The sequence below is a fragment of the Artemia franciscana genome, chromosome 2 (genome assembly GCF_032884065.1).
Source record: "Artemia franciscana chromosome 2, ASM3288406v1, whole genome shotgun sequence".
NCBI classification, from domain to species: domain Eukaryota; kingdom Metazoa; phylum Arthropoda; class Branchiopoda; order Anostraca; family Artemiidae; genus Artemia; species Artemia franciscana.
Window position 1 is genome coordinate 8,645,210 of NC_088864.1, and position 22,966 is coordinate 8,668,175.

The window sequence follows — 22,966 nt, forward strand, 5'->3', positions numbered from 1 at the left end:
TGTCATCACTGTAGCTTCCAATGATTTAACGGTAATCTTATGATAATTTTTGCGTATTATACCAAAACAGTTGGTAAGAGTGTAGGTGGTAGAATTCAAAATTGTGTCTTAACATGCTGAAATTTAATATTTAACTTTAAACAAATTATTTTTAAAGAGCCAGAGATTTTGTAACTTTTTTCTTCACATATCTGTGTTCAAAAATATGAAGTATAATTTTAAATACTCTAATTTTGTAGACTTGAACAAAGGGCGTTACTTATGCTGGCCATAGCAATAACGAACAAAATAAAAAAAGTTATATTCTAATATTGTCCTCCTAAATCATTTGTCTGTACCCTTCATACTGTTTAATGACTATGACTGTGTTTAAATACTTTGATTTAAAGCCTCTTTAATAAGCCGGGACTTGGATTATTACTAACTTCAATGTCACAGCGCCTATATGCCATATGGTGCACTCTATGAGCATATAAGAACACAAAAGAAAAGACAATAGCATCAGTATATTTTTGTTCCTGTGCTTGCTATGATGTTGATCAAAGTACTTTTTCTGAAGGTAAAACTAGCTTGCTAGGTCATCCTAGTGAAAGAAAGTACTAGAAGAAAAAGATTATAATATAGTAAACTTTAAATTATCCACGGGAGGATTATTCGCTTTACAAATTATCTATGGTCCTCCAGGGAATCAAATCATGGTCCACCGTCCAGTAAAAGAAAATTTAAAAGCTCAATTTGAGAAAAACGGGCGAATAAGAAAAAACTGCAATTTAAAGCTGATTAAAGAATGTTAGCTATAGTTTCGATTAATCTTAATGGTAGGTTAAAACTTTATTGCGAAAATAAATTTGTGGCAATTTCGAAAGATAGTCGCAAAACCCTCAAAAGTGGTTTCGGATCGGAATGAAAATTACACCATTAAGATCACCACCTTATTTTAAGGAACGGAACCTATGTGCAAGGAATGACAGGAATGACAAGATGGCCTTACTAATTGGCCTTACGTGTAGTTACGCTAATTGGCCTTACATGTAGCAATAGCCCGATAATGCGATACGTAAAAAGATAAAATAATACAATAAAACCTTAAACAAAGCTAATGTAAAAATAATTGCGATAACGCAATTGTTTAATTTGAACAATTATAGAAAATACTGTGCTAATTTCTGGCTTATTTTAACCTATTTTGAATCATCCACAGAATGTACTTGTTTGTGGTTGCCTCACCAACGAATTCTGCAGATAATCCAGAGTTTGATATGATAGCATTTGTAAAGTGGAATTACCGTAAGTCCTTACCGAAATTTCAATGAATTAAATAGGAAAAGTAGAATCTTTTTATTCTTCTGTTTATATACACGGTCAAATGTACGAGGGAGAACGTACCCTCAAGTGCAGTACGTTAAATCTTGTGAAAATATATAAAATATCAGATAGATTGTCCCATTTTTACCAAGCTTAATAAGGTAAAAAGATTTTATATGGGCTTTTTATTTCAAGCTTGGATTCATATAAATAAATGAAGGAAAAATAAATTTTTTCTTCAGGAAAAGAGAGGAACATTAACACTCAAAAGGATCAGATATTAGCTTATCCAAGAGAAAATACATCGATTAAGAAGGAGAGTCTAAGTTTGAATTAATCCCTGAGCCACTACCTATCCATCATGGCGCATCATCGGCGTTTTACTAAAACGTATTAGTTCATAGCAATTAGAGCCAATAGGGTATCTATATGAAAAGAATACATTAATTCTATTTTTGACTTAATTCTGAAATATGAAAATCAAAAATAGGTTTACATGGTTAAAAGCCTGCTTGCTGTCAGCTGATCATTCCAGTACTAGCAGCTTCCTTCTTATTTTGGATAATTCATGCTTGATGTTATTTATTTTTATTTGGGAGCTTATTTCTGCTTGTTTAATTTTTTAAGCGGCCCTTTATTTTTGGTTTAAAATCTATTTTTTTTAATATATATATCTTTTTTCTTAAAATTTCTAACTGGATGAACGACTAATGACCACATAAACACTTAGATCACTACAAAATCTCAAAAATACCACTTAGAAATAGGATTTTTTTTTACTATTGAATTTGTATAAATTCTCTTAAAAAGAATTACATTAGCTTGAACATTTTAACCATTTAGACCACTGAAGATATTAAATACCGGTCACCGGTCGCTAGTGGAGCCCAATCTCGGACACATTTAAAGCTTTGGACTGATCTTGTAAAGTATAGTCCAAGCTTGGGCACAGGATCATGTAGCCTAGTAAGAACAAAGTATCTAAATCATAGCCAGATTCAATCATGGACAAGTTTAATCTAAGACAAGTGTTGTAGAATAGAACAGTTCTATTTCAATTGAGTAGGCTGTAAGGGTAACCTTTATCTAAATTTAAAAGTAGAGATCAAGGTTTTTCAAGATTGCAGTCAGCCAATCCCAACTAGTCTGGTCCTGAGAGTTAGTCAATTCCAACTCCCTAAATCTACATACATCTTATACATGATTAGGAACCTGTTGTCCGTGAATATATCTTAAACATAACAGTCCGAGATTAGAAACTGTCTGAGAACTGGGGGTCTTTCCCTACAGTCTTTTCACGGGAAAGTGACGCTGCTGTCCCCTCAACCCTTTGCCTCAAACGCTAGGCTGCTATTTGATTAGATCTCCGCAGATTAGTATCAATGAACTGTCTCGAAGAATGGTCCAAATTAATATAAATGTTGTTTGCTTTGTGATGGCAAATTGGGTTGATCTCTGTTTGGGAATTAAATAAAAAAAACTAGTTTTCTTAACTGAAAGTAAGGAGCGACATTAAAACTTAAAACGCACAGAAATTACTCCGTATATGAAATGAGTTGTCCCCTCCGCAATCCCTCGCTCTTTACGCTAAAGCTTTTAATTGTTTTAAAAAATAGAATTGTGGCAAAGAGTCAAACTTTAGCGTTGAGAGCGAGGGATTGCGGAGGGGACAGATCATTTCATATACAGAGTAATTTCTGTTCGTTTTAAGTTTTAATGTCGCTCCTTACTATCAGTTAAGAAAACTAGTTTTTTTTTTATTAAATTTCTGAACGTTTTTGAATTAATGCATGTTTGATTTTGGTTCTCCGCACGTAAATTATTAAAATGAAATTTGCATATTAATTATTTTTTGGCTAAATGGCTTTCTCTTAGTTTTGATCAGACGATTTTGAGAAATAAGGTATGGGGAAGGAGGCCTAGTTGCCTTCCAATTTTTCGGCTACTTAAAAAGGCAACTAGATATTTTAGTTTTTAACGAACGTTTTTATTAGTAAAAAATATACGTAACTTAAGAATTAACTTACGTAACAAACTTTTATATTCTTATATTTTTGATTATATATATGAGGGGGTTTGTCCCCTCGGTAATACCTCGCTCTTCACACTAAATCGTAAGTTTTGTCCCAATTCTTTAAGAATAACCCCTAAATCAGAAAGGCCGTAGAATAAATATTTGAAATTACTAATAATACTTTAGCATAAAGAGCGAGGTATTCATCTCCTCTTAAATACCTCGCTCTTTATGCTAAAGCATTTTTAGAACCCTTCATATGCGTAATAATCTCTGTTCGTTTTAAGTTTCAATGCTACTCCTCGCTTTCAATTGAAAAACTTTTTCATGTTTATTTTTTCATTGTTTTCTTTTATAGTAACTCTAGAAAATCCTGCGCCTTTTTCATTGAATTTCTCTTCCCCCATGACATATCCCTCCATGGAAAAGATCCTCCCACATAGCCCCCTCCCCTCAACCCCACCCCAAACCCAAAAACCCCCTGTACACTTCCCAATAACCATTACTGTATGTAAACACTGGTCAAAGTTTGTAACTTGCAGCCCCTCCCCCAGGGACTGTGGCGAAGTAAGTCATTCCCAAATACACAGTTATTATGGTTTTCGAATATGTGGAACGAAAATGGCTATCTCAAAATTTTGATCCGTTGACTTTGGGAAAAAATTAGCGTGGGAGGGGGCCTAGGTGCCCTCCAATTTGTTTGGTCACTTAAAAAGGGCACTAGAACTTTTCATTTCCGTTAGAATGAGCCCTTTTGCGACATTCTAGGACCACTTGGTCGATACGATGAACCCTGGGAAAAAAAATAAAAACAAATAAACACGCACCCGTGATTTGTCTTCTGGCAAAAAATACGAAATTCCACATTTTTGTAGATAGGAGCTTGAAATTTTGCTATAGGGTTTTCTGATACGCCGAATGCGATGGTGTGATTTTCGTTAAGAGTCTATGACTTTTAGGGGGTTTTTCCCCCTATTTTCCAAAATAAGGCAAATTTTCTCAGGCTCGTAACTTTTGATGACAAAGACTAAATTTTATGCACCTTATATATTTAAAATCAGCATGAAAATACGATTTTTCTGATGTATCTTTTAGCATCAAAATTCTGTTTTTTAGAGTTTTGTTTACTATTGAGCCGGGTCACTCCTTACTACATTTCGTTACCACGAACTGTTTGATATTAGGCCCTGGGTTCGATCCCAGCTACCACAGGACCTTCAATTGTATAAAGATTATGCGTTAGCGTCTCCAAAAATTTGAACAAGAAGAAGGAAAAGAAGTAAAAGTTATTTTTTTATTATTTTATTGTTATTTTCATTATTGTTATCTTGTTATTATTTCTGAGTTCTGAGTTCTTTATTTGACATTAAAATCCATAAACAAAAAATTGCTTCAAGACAATCTCCCCCATAAGGCTCCATGGCCGGAAAAGAACAGGGGAGAAAAAAATACCAACAACAAAAAAATATAAACAAAAACCAAAAAACAAAATTGAGTAACCCACCTCAGTAATCTCCAAAAAATGACAAGCTAGGCAGGGGGTAGCACGTGATTTCACCAACTCAATTAAATATCCAACTCAATCTAGAGACATCAACTCCAAGGGAAACCGGAATAAAAAATAAAGAGACAAAAAAAAACAACAAACAAACAAAATTAATTACTAGCTAGAAAATCTCTAACATAATTTTTGAACATACCAAACGAGTGGCAGCTTCGTACGAACTCTGGGATTGTGTTCCAGATCCTGTTGCAAGCTGTCAGAGGGTTGAAGTCAGACCTCACTGACGGTGTGTGAAGAACCAGTAAATTGTTGGAAGTGCGGAGATGATAAGTCGATTGATTAGAAACAAAAGATATATTATTACATAGGACAGCAGGAAGATGGCCGTGCAACTGTAAAAAAACGGAAGAAGACCAAGAAAGAAAATAGAGAAATTTCAAATCAAGCAAGGGTTTAAGTGAAAATCGGTTTGTTTCCTGAATAAGAGTCCTTGCTTTATCATAAAGTTTTGAAAGTGGCTTCAGAGACGAGGGAAAAGTTGACATCCAAATAACAGAACAATATGAAACATAAGACTGAATTAGGCTGCAGAACAAGAGTCGAAGAATCGATCCTGGAAATATATATTTGAGCCTTCTAAGGGTTCCGAGACTCCTGGAGACTTTCATTTTAATCAGGTCAATATGATGCTTGAACGAAAGATTTTCGTCAAGCAAGATGCCTAGGAATCGAACGTAACGATCCTTAGATCTACTTAGAGAACCTCTTGATACATTTATTTCATTTAAATCAGGACAAGCCTTTGAGACTCTGGAGAAAATGAGAAAACATGACTTTTCGACATTTAAGGCAAGATAATTTACATCAAACCATTGGATAACTCTTTCAAAAAGGGCTATCATCTTTGAACGAAGATCAGACTCAGTTCTACCAGTTGTGCCAAGAGTACTGTCATCAGCAAAAGCAATAAGTGTATCCGGTAAGGACAAACTCTTGTCACAGCTAGTGACGGATACTGGTTAACAAAGACGACAGCAAATGGTGGGTTTTAAAGAATAAGGTCATTAACGTAGATTAAAAAGAATTTCGGCTCAATTACAGATCCTTGTGGAACGCCAAACTCTATTCCAGAAGGATTAGAAAAGTCCAGATGAACCGAGATGACTCGACCAGATAAATATAATAGAAACCATGAATAAGCATTCCGTCTTATACCAATATGGGACATTTTCAGAAGAAGAATCTTGTGTGTTAATGAGTCAAACGCTTTTCGAACATCAAGAAAAAGATCAGCAGGTATCAAACCAGAGTCAAGAGCTGAATTTAAATAATTCAAGAGAGTTGCACATGCATGCTCAGTTGAATGTTTCGCCCTAAAACCAAACTGAAAATCATTAAAAAAGTGTTTAGAATTAAGAAAATCAAGAAGTCGAGAAAGCATAGCTTTTTCAAAATTTTACTAAACACTGATAAAAGAGATATGGGACGATAATTTGCAGGATCATTCCTTGATCCACCTTTAAAAAGGATGATAACACGAGCACGCTTTAGAGCACTTGGAAAGACACCATTTTCAAAAGAAAGATTGACAAGTCTCGTGAGGGCACACACAATGACAGGAAGAATGAACTTGACAACCTTAGTCGGAATACGGTCTGGGCCAGAGGATGAAGAATCCCTCAAACAATTGACAATTCTGGCTATTTCAGCTTCAGAGATAGGTTCCAATGCCATTGATTTAGGACAAGGTGGTCCTAGATAAGACCTAAAATCAGGTAGAGAAGAAGAAGGACTTACAGAAGAGGCTGTAGTTTTGCCGATATTAGCAAAATAGGAAGTAAACGCATCTTGAACTTTTAGCTCACCCTCTACATTTTTCCCGTCAATCACAACACTTGAAAGGACAGCATAACCAGAATTTTAAATAATAACATTTATTATTTTTAAAGATTTTTCTTGTTTCATTTTCTATTCCTTTATTATTCTTATTTAATATAGTTAAAATCACTTCAAAATATTCCTCCAAATTGCACTCACAAACAGAAGTTTCTATTTTTGGTGGGAGGGGGAATGGAATATTCAGAAAGACACAAAATTATGCGACTCATATAAAAAAAGAACATTTTAGAGGAATTTTCCAATCCAATTCCTTTGCATGCTCGTTTGGTCGTTCTTAAAATTAAAAATTCTGACATACCTCTAATAGAACTTCTATACTTACCTAGAGAGAAATACCATAAACAGAAAACAACAGTCATTTTGTTTTTTTTAAAGTGTTATTTTCGAAAAACGGTTTCCGAAGTCAAAAATAGATTTTTGGTGGAGACCGGTATGATTTTTGTCCCATATTCTTTTGCTGTGCTTTATTTCTGTGAAACTTGATCGAAATTGAAAGCATTCAAACTTAAATCAAGAGCTTGGACGTGTAAATTAGGTAAAGTAAAACCAATTTATATTAAGTATATCTATTTGTGAAAGTGTTATCTCCCGTTGTGTGGATACTTGATGTCAACAACTGGATAATTGTCTGCTAGGCTTTCAAACACTTCAAGGTTTACGTTCCTTGCACAATTTTTAAGATTGTGTTTTTCTGCTTTCGTGTGGCTTTAACATTTCAACGAATTCGACAAATTTTATATATTATTCCAGAGCTGAGATTCATCTCTATCCATCTACCAAACCACATTTTAAAAACATGTTTTGTATGCTTCTTTAGATTGTAAATACGTTGAAAATCGTTGAAAAGGGACAATTTTCGTTATTTTAAGGAAGTTTAGATTCTTTTCTACGGAAAATCTAAGTACCATCATAATTCTAGCGTAAGTGAATTGATAGATCTAAGACCAATGAATTCAATATACTGGTTGCAACGGTAACTACAGCCTAGTAAAGAGCCAACCACAGCCCATAATAATCATAAGTTAAAAAACGGGTTTGAAAAAAACTGCCTAGTGAAAAAAAATTGCCATCTGACATTGACTCATGAATGATTAAATAAAAAAAAAGTTTTTTAGCTGAAAGTAAGAAGCAACATTAAAACTTAAAACGAACAGAAATTAATCCGTATATGAAAGGGGTTATTCCCTCCTCAACCCCCCGCTCTTTACGCTAAAGTCTGACTCTTTCTCTCAACTCTCTTTTTGAAACAGAAAAAATAACTTTAGCCTAAAGAGCGGGGCTTTTAGGAGGGAACAGCCCCTTTCATATACGGATTAATGTCTGTTCGTTTTAAGTTTTAATGTCACTCCTTACTTTCAGTTAAAAAACTTGTTTTTTTATTTCATTTCTGACCGTCTTTGAATTAATACATGTTTTGATTTTGGCTCTCCGCACATGAATAATTAAAACAAAATTTGTATATTAATTTTTTTGGCTAAATGGCTGCCTCATAGTTTCGATCGGACGATTTTGAGAAAAAAGGAGCGGGGGAGGAGGCCCAGTTGCCCTCCAATTTCTTGGTTACTTAAAAAGGCATCTAGAACTTTTGGTTTTTCACGAACGTTTTTATTAGTAAAAAATATACATAACTTACGAATTAACTTGCGTAACGGACTTCTATACTCGTATGTTTTTATTACGTATATGAGGGTGTTCACCCCCTCGTCAATACCTCGCTCTTTACACTAAAGCTTAAATTGTGTCCCAATTCTTTAAGAATGACCCCTGAATCACGAAGACCGTAGAATAAATAGTTGAAATTACTTAAAAATAATTTAGCGTAAAGAGCGAGGTATTAGGAGAGATGATCCCTGGATGTTTAATAATTTCTGTTCGTTTTAAGTTTTAATGCTGTTCCTTACTTTCAGTTGAAAAAAACTTTTCCATATTTATTTTTAAATATTGCCAGAAAATCCTGGACTTCCGTCATGGAAATTCTCCTCCCCAATGACAAATTCACCCGTGGAAATATCCTCCCACATAACCCCTTTCCCTCAACCCCTCCTCCTCCCACTTCCCTATAAACAATACTATATGTAAACACTGGTCAAAGTATGTAACTTGCAGCCGCTTCCACGGGGACTGTGAGGGAGTAAGTTGTCCCCAAAGACACAGTTGTAAGGTTTTTCGACTAGGCTGAATAAAATGGCTATTTCAAAATTTTGATCCGGTGACTTTGGGGAAAATGAGCGAGGAAGGGGGCTTAGGTGCACTCCAATTTTTTGGTCACTTTAAAAGGGAACTGGAACTTTTAATTTTTGTTAGAATGAGCCCAGTCTAGACATTCTAGGACCAGTGGGTCTACACGATCACCTCTGGGGAAAAAAATAACAACAAAAAAACAAACAAATAAACACGCATCCGTGATCTGTCTTCTGGCAAAAATACAAAATTCTACATTTTTGTAGATAGGAGCTTGAAATTTCTACAGTATGATTCGCTGATACGCTGAATCTGATGGTGTGATTTTTATTTAGATTCCATGACTTCTAGGGGGTACACCCCCCTATTTTCTAGAATAAGGAAAATTTTCTCAGACTCTTAACTTTTGATGGATAAGACTAAACTTAATAAAACCTATATATTTAAAGATACCATAAAAATAAAATTCTTTTGATGTAACTATTGGTGTCAAATTTTCGTTTTTTAGAGTTTCAATTCTACCCGTGTTGCTCCTTACTACAATTCGTTACCACGAACTGTTTGATAACTATTATGAAGTAACAGTTTATTGCGAAAAGAAATCTATGGTGATTTAAAAAAAAAACCTGAAACCCCTCGAAAATGGCGTCAGATCTAAATGAAAAGTGTACCATTTGAATCAGCATGGTCGAAATTGTTACACAGGGAAACTATACTCCCTCTCCTTGAACAACAAGGAAAATCACTTCTTTGCATTGGTAGCGCTGATTCTTCTCTCATTTGTTTTCATTTTTCAGTAGGCCTAGTGGGCTACCAGAACATCATACAGAGATGCTTAATGGCTCATTCAAAAGCTATTTCTTGTATATACGTGCTTTTTATAATTTTCACCATCTTTAAGTGCCACATGGCACTAAAATTGTACTTTTTGTGCCATTTCTCAAGGGGGGGCACTCACTTCCATTTCTCAAGCAGGCTGCCAGAACATCATAAAAAGATTTTTATAGTTCACATAAAATATATTGCTCATATCTGCGTTTTTCCTATAAATTCCACCATCTGCAATTTCCAAATGGCACTGAAAAAGTTTTTTTGTGTCATGTCTCAAGTGGAAAAATTGGGGCTATTGGGCTAGCAGAAGTTAAAAGAGTGATGTTTAATAGCTCATTTGAAAGCTATTGCTCATATCTACGTTCATATCAGTTCTTCCATTCGTTAAGTACGATATAGCCCTGAATACAACACTAGGGTGCCACTTCTTAAGTGGAAAAGCTCTGAAGTACAACACAGGTACTATTGTAATAGTTATGTTCCAGAACCCTTAACTGGAGGTTTACAAGAACCCCTCCCATTCACTCCCCCGTCCATCCCCCTTAGTAAGTTTCATAAATCGTCTGCTGATCAGTAAGCTACTGAAACATTAGCACGCTAGATAGATGTTTAATGGGTCAATTAAAAGGTGTTGCTTATATTTACAAGGTTTTTACAAATTCTACCATCTATTAGATTTCAATGTTAACTAATTTCCAAGCGAGGATTTGCAAGGCATTCTTTTGTCATGGTTGAACCATTAGCTACAATCTAGTAAAGAGCGAACCACAGGTCATAGTAAATAAAATTTAAACAAGAGCTAAGAGCTCACATGGCACTTGTGACGAGGTCGAAAGAGCCAAGAGCTTAAATGGCATGAGTTCAAGCATAATTCTGAGAATTAATAGATTGATTTAAAGGGAAAATCAGAGGCTTAATGCCGGTCGGGATTTAAAATAAGAGCTCTGAGACACAAGGTCCTTCTAAATACCAAAATTCATTAAGATCCGATCACCCACTCGCAAGTTAAAAATACCTTATTTTTTCTAATGTTTCCTCTCCTTTCAGCCCCCAGATGGTCGAATCGGGGAAAACAACTTTATCAAGTCAATTTGTACAGGTCCCTGACATGCATACTAATTTTCATCGTCCTAGCACATCAAGAAGCACCAAACTCGCAAAAGCACTGCCCCCCTAACTCCCCCAAAGAGAGTGGATCCAGTCCAGTTACATCAATCACTTATCTACGACATTTGCTTATTCTACCCAACAAGCTCCATCCTGATCCCTCCACTCTAAGTGTTTTCCAAGATTTCTGGTTTCCCCTCCAAATCCCCCCAAAGTCACCAAATCTGGTCGAGATTTAAAATAAGAGCTCTGATACATGAGTTCCTTCTAAATATCAAATTTTATTAAGATCTGGTCACTTGTTCTTAAGGTAAAATACCTCAATTTTTCTAATTTTTCCGAAATGACACCCCCTCCAACTCCCCCAAAGAGAGCAGATCCGTTCCAATTATTTTAATCACGTATCTAGAACTTGTGCTTATTCTTCCCATCAAGTTTCATCCCGATCTCTGCACTCCAAGTGTTTTCCAAGATTTCCGGTTTCCAAGATTTCCGGTTTCCAAGATTTATGTTTCCCCCTCCAGCCCCCATGTCCCCGGATCCGATTCAAGTTGAAAATGGAACATCTGAGACCCCCCCCCCCCAATTCTCCCGAAGAGAGGGGATCCGGTATGATTTTTTCAGTCACGTATCTTGGACTTGTGCTTATTCTTCCCACCAAGTTTCATCCTGATCTTTCCACTCTAAGCCTTTTCCAAGATTTCCGATCCCCTTCACTCCTCCCAATGACACTGGACGCGGTCGAGATTTAAGATAAAAGATCTGAGTTACGAGCTGCTTCTAAGTATGAAATTTCATTAAGATCCAGTCACTTCTTCGTAAGTTAAAAATACCTCATTTTTTCTAATTTTTCAGAAGTTTTAGAGTGATGTTTAATGGCTCATTTGAAAATGTTTCCTCATTATTTACATGGTTTTTATCAGCTCTATCATTCGTAAGTGAGATATAGCACTGAAAACAACACTTTTAGTGCCATTTCTTAAGTGAAAAATCTTGGAAGCATAAAAAGGTATCATTGTAATAATTATGGTCCATAATCTTTAACTGGAGGTTTATAAAAACACCTCCTGCATGTTCCTCCTCCAGGCCCCCTTAATAAGCTACGCAATTGAAGTCCTACAAACACCAATATATTAAATTAAATTATTAGAGGCGTGGTTCAGTTAGTAAAGTTATTTTGCGTTATTATCATGTTATTATTATAAGTTAAATCAGTAAAGTTATTATAATGCGTTCGATTCCAGCTTGGATTTTTTTTTTAATCATGGTTTGTCCTTTCTTATTATTACATTTCAGATAATCCACTATTAGTGGAAGAGTTTGGGAACATAAAACGGTGGAATTGCAATAATTATGGTCCAAAGCCCTTAACTGAAGGTTTATAAGAAACCCTCACATATACTCCCACTCCAGACCCTGTTCGTAAGTTTCATAAATTGCCTACTCATCTTAAAAGTAAAAAACTATTGCAAAAAAATATAACTAAAACTGAAAACTTTTCAACTAAAAATCTACGAAAAATTAAGCTTAAATGATCAATAGTTTGGAACTGAACCTTCAAACTTCACTCTGCGATGAAGCCTTTGTGCTAGTTTTAATGGCGGTCATTGACGGGAAGGGACGTCCTTGCCCCCTTTGGTTTTTTCTCCTGCCTAGGTTTTAAAAACACCTTTTTTTGGTCACTTTATTGAAAAAGGCACTTTTTTTAATTGAAAAAAATGGGGGAAACGACCGAAAGTGGACTTTGTGGGAATGTTCTATCAACTCAAATATATAAAAAGCTATTAGGTATGAATATAAGCTTTTAGAAGAGTCCTTTTACAGCTCTCTTTTTTTACATTTTTTTTTATTTATTAATTTTATTAACTTTAATTTTATATTAAATTATTTATTATTTTTATTATTTATTAATTTTTATATTAATAGTTTACTTTTAATTTTAATTTAATTTTAATTGATTTTAGTTTACTTTTAACCTTATTTATTAATTTTAGAAGAGTCCTTTGAAAGCTCTCTTTTTTTACAGTAGCTTTCTAGTTTCTGCTAGTCAGTAGGCGATTTATAAGCCCTGTCTTCGTTATGACTTTTTCAGGCGAAGTCGGCCGAGTAAAAACAGCTTTTTGCTCATCGAAAAACAAACGTTCTTGAAAAATATATATTGTTTGTGAAGTATGGATAATGAACTTCATGTTACGGACTGGAAGTTTTTCGTAGCTGTCAAGGTTGTCTGCAATATTTTCTAAAGGTGTCTTCCCCCCCCCTTAGATCGGTGATAATTAGAAATTATATTAAAGATAAGTTTTCAACTGAAACTGAGGAGTGACATTAAAACTTGAGAGGAACATAAATTATATAAATAGCGACGAAGACCCTACTGCCTTTCCATCACAAACACCAAAAACAAGAAGAACAATAGGGAATTTCTCAAGACAGTGGGAAACAAATTAGAATGAATATTTCGGCACTATGTCCAAGGACCGTCTTCAGCAATACAAAAATATATAAGATGAAAAACTTACAACAGCATAAACAACAGCAAAAACTTACAAAAACTTAAAAACTTACATCAATAAAACTAAAATTAAAAATTTTCAAAACAGTCCCAGAATCCTTAACTCAGCGAAGTTCAACCTGATTGAACTAGGTTGCTTTTTGCCTTTTTTAGGGTCTTTTGCTTTTCTTATTCGTTTAAATTGACATCACTTCGACACAATGGCTCAGTTCAATAACTGGCTCTCGTTTTGGTTCTGAAAAGGGCATGTCATGATTACTTTGCAGACAAGTTCTAAGTAAAGATATCTTGATAGTATTAGGACTATAGACAAGCTTTAGAATTTCATCATAGTTTGAGATTCACTGTTGTATGTGATAAATAACCGCATTTCCATAATTCATATTATGTGTTATTTGATCTTTTTTTCAAGTATTACTAAAGCATATTCTTACAATTTTAGATTGTATATTACTTACTATTGGTATTGTAGCTGGCAAGACCAAAATGCTACCTGATAAATCAATCCAATATTTCTGTGTGCTGTTCAATTACTTTGCGGTTATTAAAAAAAAATTTAATTTTACGCTTATGCTTTTAAGGTAATTATAATTGTGTACTAAAACGTGCTGATGTCATAACTGGTGTAAGACTATGAAAAGCTTTATAGATTCGTTTATTGTTGTCTGGCTACATACTGACTTTTGACTCCCAAATCAATATTCCTGTTTTTTGTACTTGACTTTTGCGTTTTTAGTAAAGCGCTAGTTTTCTATAATCCAAAAAGTATAGCGGAACATAATTAGTTGGTTTGTTTGTACTAGTTTCATTGATATATACGGTACAGTTTATATCATACTTACTAGTTTATACTTAATAGTTTTATTGATATATACGGTATAGAGCCATTGTTCACACAACTCACTGTTTGAATTAGGTTTAGTCAGACGGGTACCAGGAAGAATCTAGATTATTCCTCTGGAAAACATCTAACAGATCCTCCTTTGTCTTTCGGAGCACCGATGTTTCCGAACCATACTTGACCACTGTCATCAGTGCAACCACCAACATTCTAACCTTGATTGGCAGATCTATCTTAATCTTTTTGCAAACCTTTTTTCAACTGCGAAAAAGTACCCTTGGCCTTGGCTCTTCTGCTTTTAACATCTTCACTGCATCCATCATCTTTACTAACAATACTGCCTAAGTGATTGAAAGTATCAACTTGATTCATCTTCTTGTTACCCAACATCACCTTTTCGCCTTCACTTATTCCCATTTTAAGGAACGTAGTCTCCTTAACATTAATTTCAAACCTGTTTTTACATCCTGAACTCTCAAGCCCCTTGAAAAATTTCGTTTTAATGAAGATGCATTTTCAAGCGGAGTTTTCTATGGAATGAAGCATAAAGTTGCAGGCTTAGCCTGCGAGGCTCTCCCAAAAAGGAACCCCGTATCTGGAATGACGGATTTTGTAAAAAATTAAATAACAAAAACAAGTTTTTTTAACTGCAAGTAAGGAGCGATATTAAAACTTAAAACGAACAGAAATTATTCCGTATATGAAAGGGGTTATCTCCTCCTCAACGCTTCGCTCTTTACGCTAAAGTTTGACTCTTTGTCACAGTTCTACTTTTTAAAACAATAAAAAACTTTAGTGCAAAGAACGAGGCGTTAAGGAGGGGACAACCCCTTTCATAGACGGAGTAATTTCGGTTCGTTTTGAGTTTTAATGTCGCTCCTTACTTGCAGTTAAAAAAACTTGTTTTTTATATCTAATTTCTGAACGTTTTTGAATTAATGCATGTTTTGATTTTGGCTCACCGCCCATAAATAATTCAAACAAAATTTAAATATTATTTTTTTCGGGCTAGATGCCTGTCTCATAGTTTTATCGGGCGATTTTGATAAAAAGAGGTGGGGAGGAGGCCTAGTTGCCCTCCCATTTTTGGCTACTTAAAAATGAAACTACAACTTTTTGTTTTTCACGTAAGTTTTTATTTGTGATAAATATACATAATATACGAATTAACTTACGTAAAGGGCTTCTATATTTGCATATTTTTATTACGTATATGAAGGGGTTCGCCCCCTCGTCAATGTCTCGCTCGTTACACTAAAGTTTGAATTTCGTCCCAATTCTTTAAGAATGACCCCTGAATCACAAAGGCCGTAGAATAAATAGTTTAAATTACTAAAAATACTTTAGCGTAAAGAGCAAGGTATTGTGGAAGAGACGAATTCCCTTATATACGTAATATTTTCTGTTCGTTTTAAGCTTTAATGCTGCTCCTTGCTTCCGGATGAAAAAAACTTTTTTTATTTATTTTCTCCTTGTTTTTTTTTTAATAATGCTAGAAAATCCTACGCCCCCTTCATGAAAATTCTCTTTCTTTATTATAAATTTCTCCATGGAAAGATCCTTCCACGTAAACCCCTCCCCCCGACCCACCCCACCCTAACACGAAAAAGTCCCCCTGAAAACGTCTCTACATTTCCCAGTAACCATTACTATATGTAAACAATGGTCAAGGTTTGTAACTTGGAGGCCCTCCCCCGGGGACTGTGGGGGATTAATTCGTCCCCAACGACATAATTATTAGGTTCTTCGGCTATGCTGAACAAAATGACTATCTCAAAATTTTATCCAGTAACTTTTGGAAAAAATTATCGTGGGAGGGGGCCTAGGTGCCCTCCAATTTCTTGGTCACTTAAAAAGGGGAATAAAACTTTTTATTTTCTTTAGAATGAGCCCTCTCGCGACATTCTAGGACAGCTGGGTCGATACGATCACCCCTGAGAAAAAACAAACACACAAATAAACACGCATCCGTGATCTTTCTTCTGGCAAAAAATACAAAATTCTATATTTTTGTAGATAGGAGCTTGAGACTTCTACAACAAAATTCTCTAATACACTGAATCTGATGGTGTGATTTAATGTGATGGTGTGATGGTGTCGTAAGATTCCATGACTTTTAGGGGGTGTTTCCCCCTATTTTCTAAAATAATGCAAATTTTCTCAGGGTCTTCACTATTGATGAGTAAGACTAAACTTGATGAAACTTATATATTTGAAAACAGCATTAAAATGCAATTCCGTTTTTTAGAATTTCGGTTACTATTGAGCCGGGTCGCTCCTTATTACAGTTCGTTAACTCTGATTTAGTTCTTTTTTTGATAAGACTAATCACTGTTTATTTATATAAATATTCCATTCAGGAATTTGTTTCTCATACCACCCTTTGAATTTCGAGTTTGAAAAACAATATGAGACCCATTACTCCAAGTAAAGACATCAAGTCGAATAGTTTTGATTTATATTGCATTCAAAGACCCAAGTTTTTGAACTGATAGTGAGGAGCAACATTAAAACACATTAAAACTTAAAAGAAGCAAAAAATTTTCCGTATATGAGGAAGACTTTATGCTCCCCAACCCTCAGTCTTTGCGCTGAAGTCTTAAAGTTCTTAAAATATACATTTCATTAAAATTCAACAGCTTTTGTTTCGAGCAGTGTTTTTTAAGGAATCTTGACAAAAACTTAAACTCTAGCGCAAAGAACAAGAGTTGAGGAAAGGGGCTGCTCCCCTAAAATACCGAATAATTTATTTTCGTTTTAAGTTTCAATGTTACTCCTTTTTTTCACTTAAAAAAAAACTTGTGCTTCTCTTCGTATCTGACTATTTTCATGGCTATACTCAGTCACCTATTGAAAGACTTGGAATTTACTAAGTAGCTGAGTTTGTTGTAGTCAAAAGTGTTTCTACTAATGATTTGGCACTCAGCCAGCAAGATAAATACTCGAAATTTATCAACTACCTGAGTTTATTGCAGTCAAAAGTGCTTTTACTAAAGTTTTGTAACTCAGTCAGCAACTAAAAACACTCGGAATTTATCAAGCAACTGAGCTTGTTATACTCAAAAGTGCATTCATTAAATTTTTTATTCACTCGGCAAGTAAAACACTCAGAGTTTATCAACTAACTGAGTTTGCTGTAATCAAAACTGCTTTCATTAGATTTGTTGGTACTCAGCCGACATCTTAAATATTTGGAATTTACCTGCTAGCTGAATTTCTTCCATTCAAAAGTGTTTTTCTAAAAAAAATTTCGCTACTCAGTCACCAATTAAAAGACTTGAAATTCACCAAGCAGCTGAGTTTGTTGTAAGCAAATGTGCTTCATTTAATTTTTTGGTACTCAGCTAGCAACTATAAAACACTTGGAATTTATTAATTCACTCAGTTTGTTGTTGTCAAAAGGTTTTTTATTAAATTTTTCATGCCTAGTCAATAGCTAAGACACTTCGAATTGACCCACTAACTAAGTTTGTTGTCTGTAAAAGTGCTTCTTGTTAATTTTGTAATTTTGTAAAGTGTATGCGATTTTCTTTTAATTTCGAATTTATGCATGCCCCACTATTAAGCAACACTTTTCAAAGGGTTTTATTGTATCATTTCTCTCATAGGACTGTAGTATCACCACTTAAAGTATGCATGACTTTATTAACTTCGACTTTAAGCACGCCCGAATACTAAGCAATACATTTCAAAAGAGTTTATTGTATCGTTTATCTCATAGGACTGTCGTATCATCACTTAAAATATATATGACTTATTAATTTCGACTTTATGCATGCCCCAAAACCAAGCAATACTTTTCAAAGGTTTTATTGTATCATTGCTCTCACAGGGTTGTCATATCGTCGCTTAAAAAATATGTAACTTTATCAATTTCGATTTTATGCATAACAAAATACTAAACAATACTTCACAAAGGGCTCTATTGTATCATTTCCTTCATGGAGCCGTCGTATCATCGCTTAAAATATTTGCGAATCTATTAATTTCGACTTTACTCATAGCCCAATACTAAACAATATTTTTCAAAAGGCTTTATCATATCATTTGCCTCATAGGGTTGTCCTATCATTACTCAAAATATATACGAATTTTTAAATTTCGACTTTATGCATGTCCCAATACTAAGCAATACTTTTCAAAAGGTATTATTAGGTAAAACGCCACTAAGGCAAAAGTATCATGACTTAAAATATATACGACTTTATTAATTTTGACTTTATGCATACCCTAATACAAAGCAATACTTTTCAAAATGCTTTATGGTATCATTTCCATCATAAGGCTGTCGTATCATTACTTAAAATATATGCAACTTTATTAATTGCAACTTCATCCATATCCCCAATACTACGCAATACTTATCAAAAGGCTTTATTGCATCATTTACCTCACAGGGCTGTCATATCATCACTAAAAATTTATATGAGTTCATTAGTTTCAACTTTACACATATCCCCAATACTAAGCAATACTTTTCAAATGGCTTTATTACATCATTTCCCTCACTGCATTGTCCCATCATCACTTATAATATATATGGCTTTGTTAATTTCGACTTTGTGCTTATCCCCAATACTAACCAATACTTTTCGAAAGGCTTTATTCGATCATTTTCCTCATAGGGCCGTCGCATCATCGGTTAAAATGTTTACGACTTTTTTTAAATTTCTACTTTATGCATATCCCAATACTAAGCAATAATTTTCAAAGGTATTATTAGACACAAAGGCATTAAGGGAAAAGTATCATGACTTAAAATATATACAACTTTATTAATTTTGACTTTTTTATACCCTAATACAAAGCACACTTTTGAAAAGGCTTTATTGCATCATTTACATCATAGGCCTGTCGTATCATTGCTTAAAATATATGACTTTAATATTTTCGACTTTATGCATATTCCCAATACTGAGCAATATTTTTAAAAGGCTTTATTCTATCATTTCCCTCATAGGGCTATTGTATCATTGCTTAAAATACATGCAACTTTATTAACTTCAACTTCGTGTATATCCCCAGTACTACGCAATACTTTTCAAAAGGCTTTATTGTATCGTTTACCTCACAGGGATGTCGTATCATCACTAAAAAGCTATATGAATTCATTAGTTTCAACTTTATGCATATCCCCAATGCTAAGCAATGCTTTTCTCAAAAGGCTTTATTTTATCATTTCCCTTATAGGGCTGTCGTATCATCGCTTAAAATATATATGACTTTATTAGTTTCAACTTTATACATATAGCCAATACTTAGCAATACTTTGCTTGATTCCATCATTTCACTCATAGGGTTTTCGTATCATTGCTTAAAATATATATTACTTTATTAATTTCGATTTATGCATACCATAATACTAAGAAATTTTTTTCGAAATTTGTTTTAATTTTTGTTATTTCTTTCAGTTTAAAATTTGTCTTCAGTTCTGTTATTTTTTGTTCTTAAACTTTTTTTCATTATTTTTGGGGGGGAAGACGTTGGGTGAGCGGCATTGTAGCCCTTTGAGGTGGGACATGGATGACCATAAGTCTACTCTAAAAGAAGTGTTAAAATATAAGCACGCATTCCCATGAATATGGTTACACTACGCCTATGTTATAGATGCTGCTATGTAAAGCTCAATACTATATCATGAATTCTATTAGTTCAATTTAAAATCAAATATATGTTAATCTTATTAAAATTCTATTCTCTTTGTCTTTTAATATAATACATTCAAATCTCGCTTTATATTCACTTAATGTAGGATTTCTATAAAAATATAAAGCTGTTTAATTTAATATCAAATAAAAAATGTATACATACAACCCTCATTGGATTTACGAATCATAGCCAGACATGAATATGTGAATGAGATGCTGGTTGAATTATGCTAATGATCCAATTAAGTAGGTAATGAAAATAGGTCAATGCTCTAGTTTAACAAAGGCAATCTTTCGAGCCCGAATAAGGATGTTCCCCTTGGATCCATCTATAGCATACTACTTATATATATATATATATATATATATATATATATATATATATATATATATATATATATATATATATATATATATATATATATATATATATCTATATATATAAAAATAAGTTGTCTGTCTGTCTGTGGGTCTGTGGATCTGTGGATCAGGTGACGTCATGTTTCGGCTGACGTCATGAAATTAGTTGCCGTCATTTTTGTTATGACGATGCTTAGTATATTGTAAAACACATTAATTTGGTTAATAATATACCATTTAAAACACCAAAATGAACATGCTGGAGTAGTCACTCGGTGAGAGAGGGTGTCAGAACGGAGAATGAAGGTCCCAGGTTCAAATCCTGGTTAGGCTAAAAAAGGTAAAAAACTAAAAACTAAAAAAAAAACTGAAAAAACTAAAAAAAGGCAAAAACTACAAAAAAAACTAAAAACTAATAAAAAAATAAAAAAGCCGAAAAACTAAAAAAACTAAAGAAACTAAAAAAAGGAAAAAACTTAAAAAACTAAAAACTAAAAAAAAACTAAAAAAAAGGAAAAATGAAAAATAGAAGAGAAAAAGAATACTAATAAAATTAAAAATAAAAATAAAAAAAAATAAAAAAGATAAAAAGCTAAAAAAAGGTAAAAACCAATAAAAACTAAAAAGAAAAAAAGGTAAAAAACTAAAAAAAAATTCATCTAAAAAACTAAAAAAAACTAAAAAACATAAAAACTAAAAGAACTAAAAAAGTAAAAAAAAACTAAAAAAAGGAAAAAACTGAAAACTAAGCGGGATATAAAACAGGGGGATATAAATGACGACCGGGACACCGGGACATAAGGAATATAAATGAATCAGAAAATACAACTCATGTTTCCAAATGACGTCGTTTGGAGCCCAAATGGAAAATCCAGATCAATTTATGTCTACTTTCAAAGTAAAAGGGCAAATTTATCATAGAGCAAGGTCTCTTCTACCATTCTCAGGCGAGAATCATAAATTTTTACAATTGTACTTCATCAGTGATAGAAATTCTGAATTGAATGCACGTTGCGAAATTTCTCCCAACATTGAAAGGACAATCGTTTCCCAATTACAACATCTTTTCCACGAAAATAATAATTTAGTGCGTCTGTTCAAAACAGCCATCGATTTGATGCCTACTTATACGCATAAAATTGTTATTTCCGCTGACAAAACGCCTCCTGGCCAACATGTGCGTAGATACAATGCTCCAACTATCGACGAAGTGGCCATCGTTATGGTCGGTGATCAGTTTTTACCTCGAGATATTATTCTCAGGGTTTCCACCACACGTGCTACAACTAAAAATAGGCCTACCAATAATACTTTTAAGAAATATAAACCCACCAAAGCTTTGCTATGGCACTCGACCTGCCGTAAAAAAAACAATGGAAAACCTAATAGAGGCCACAATCTTGACAGGGCCTTTTGAGGGTGAGGCTGTTCTTATTCCTCGCATTCCCAAGATTCCAACGGATCTGCCTTTTCAATTTAAAAGATTGCAATTCCCAATTCGATTAGCATTTGCAATCACCATTAACAAAGCTCAAGGTCAATCATTAGAAAAATGTGGTATAGATCTTAATACTGATTGTTTTTCCCATTGACAATTGTACGTTGCATGTTCGAGGGTCGGTAAACCTGACAATCTATTTATATGCAGCGACAATTGGACAGCAAAGAATGTTGTATATTCGCAAGTTTTACGCAGTTAATTTGTATTTTATCTATCTATCTATCTATCTATCTATATAAAAACGAGTTGTATGTATGCATGTTTGTTTGTTTGTAAAAAGAGCGTTTGCATATGATGTCATTATTAGTACATACGGCTTTGTATATGCAGAGACAATGGGAAAGCCAAGAATGTTGTATATTCGCAATTTTTACGTAGTTTAACTCCTGCAGACGAAATGAATGCTTGCCTAAAAAATTCTAATTTATAGGCACACGTAAAAATATTAAAATTAACTACAAATATGCGTGTCCGATTGCAAAACGATGACTCTGGTCAAACAGTAGACTCAATTTCAGGACGTATACAACTACCTGCTGATTTCTGTAATTTAGTGACGTCCAAAAATGAATTGATTGAAAAAGTATTTCCGAATATTCTAAAAAATTATAAAAATAATAAATGGCTAAGTGAAAGAGCGATTCTCGCACCCAAAAATATAGACGTCCACGAAATCAACAATATTGTTTTGAACAAGGTTCGAGACCAGGCAGTCCTTTACAAGTCAGTCGACACAGTTTTGGAACCAAATGAAGCGGTTAATTATCCATCTGAATTTTTAAATTCCATAGATCCTTCAGGGTTTCCACCACACGTGCTACAACTAAAAATAGGCGTACCAATAATACTTTTAAGAAATATCAACCCACCAAAGCTTTGCAATGGCACGCGACTTGCCGTAAAAAAAAACAATGGAAAACCTAATAGAGGCCACAATCTTGACAGGGCCTTATGAGGGTGAGGCTGTTCTTATTCCTCGCATTCCCATGATTCCAACGGATCTGCTTTTTCAATTTAAAAGATTGCAATTCCCAATTCGATTAGTATTTGCAATCACCATTAACAAAGCTCAAGGTCAATCATTAGAAAAATGTGGTATAGATCTTAATCCTGATTGTTTTTCCCATGGACAATTGTACGTTGCATGTTCGACGGTCGGTAAACCTGACAATGTATTTATATGCAGCGACAATTGGACAGCGAAGAATGTTGTTTATTCGCAAGTTTTACGCAGTTAATTTGTATTGTATCTATCTATATAAA

At 34.0% G+C, this 22,966-nt stretch overlaps 1 protein-coding gene across 2 annotated transcripts in view; it reads left to right on the plus strand.

Annotated features, from left to right (window-relative positions):
• The first annotated feature begins 433 nt into the window (after positions 1–433).
• The window catches only part of LOC136037040 (uncharacterized), a 90,193-nt gene continuing 67,660 nt past the window's right edge, over positions 434–22,966 (plus strand). For both annotated transcript variants that reach the window (XM_065719459.1, XM_065719468.1), the window contains exon 1: positions 434–559. In XM_065719459.1, the coding sequence (XP_065575531.1) occupies positions 530–559 (30 nt within the window). In that variant the 5' untranslated portion in view covers positions 434–529. The remainder of the gene's footprint in view (positions 560–22,966) is intronic.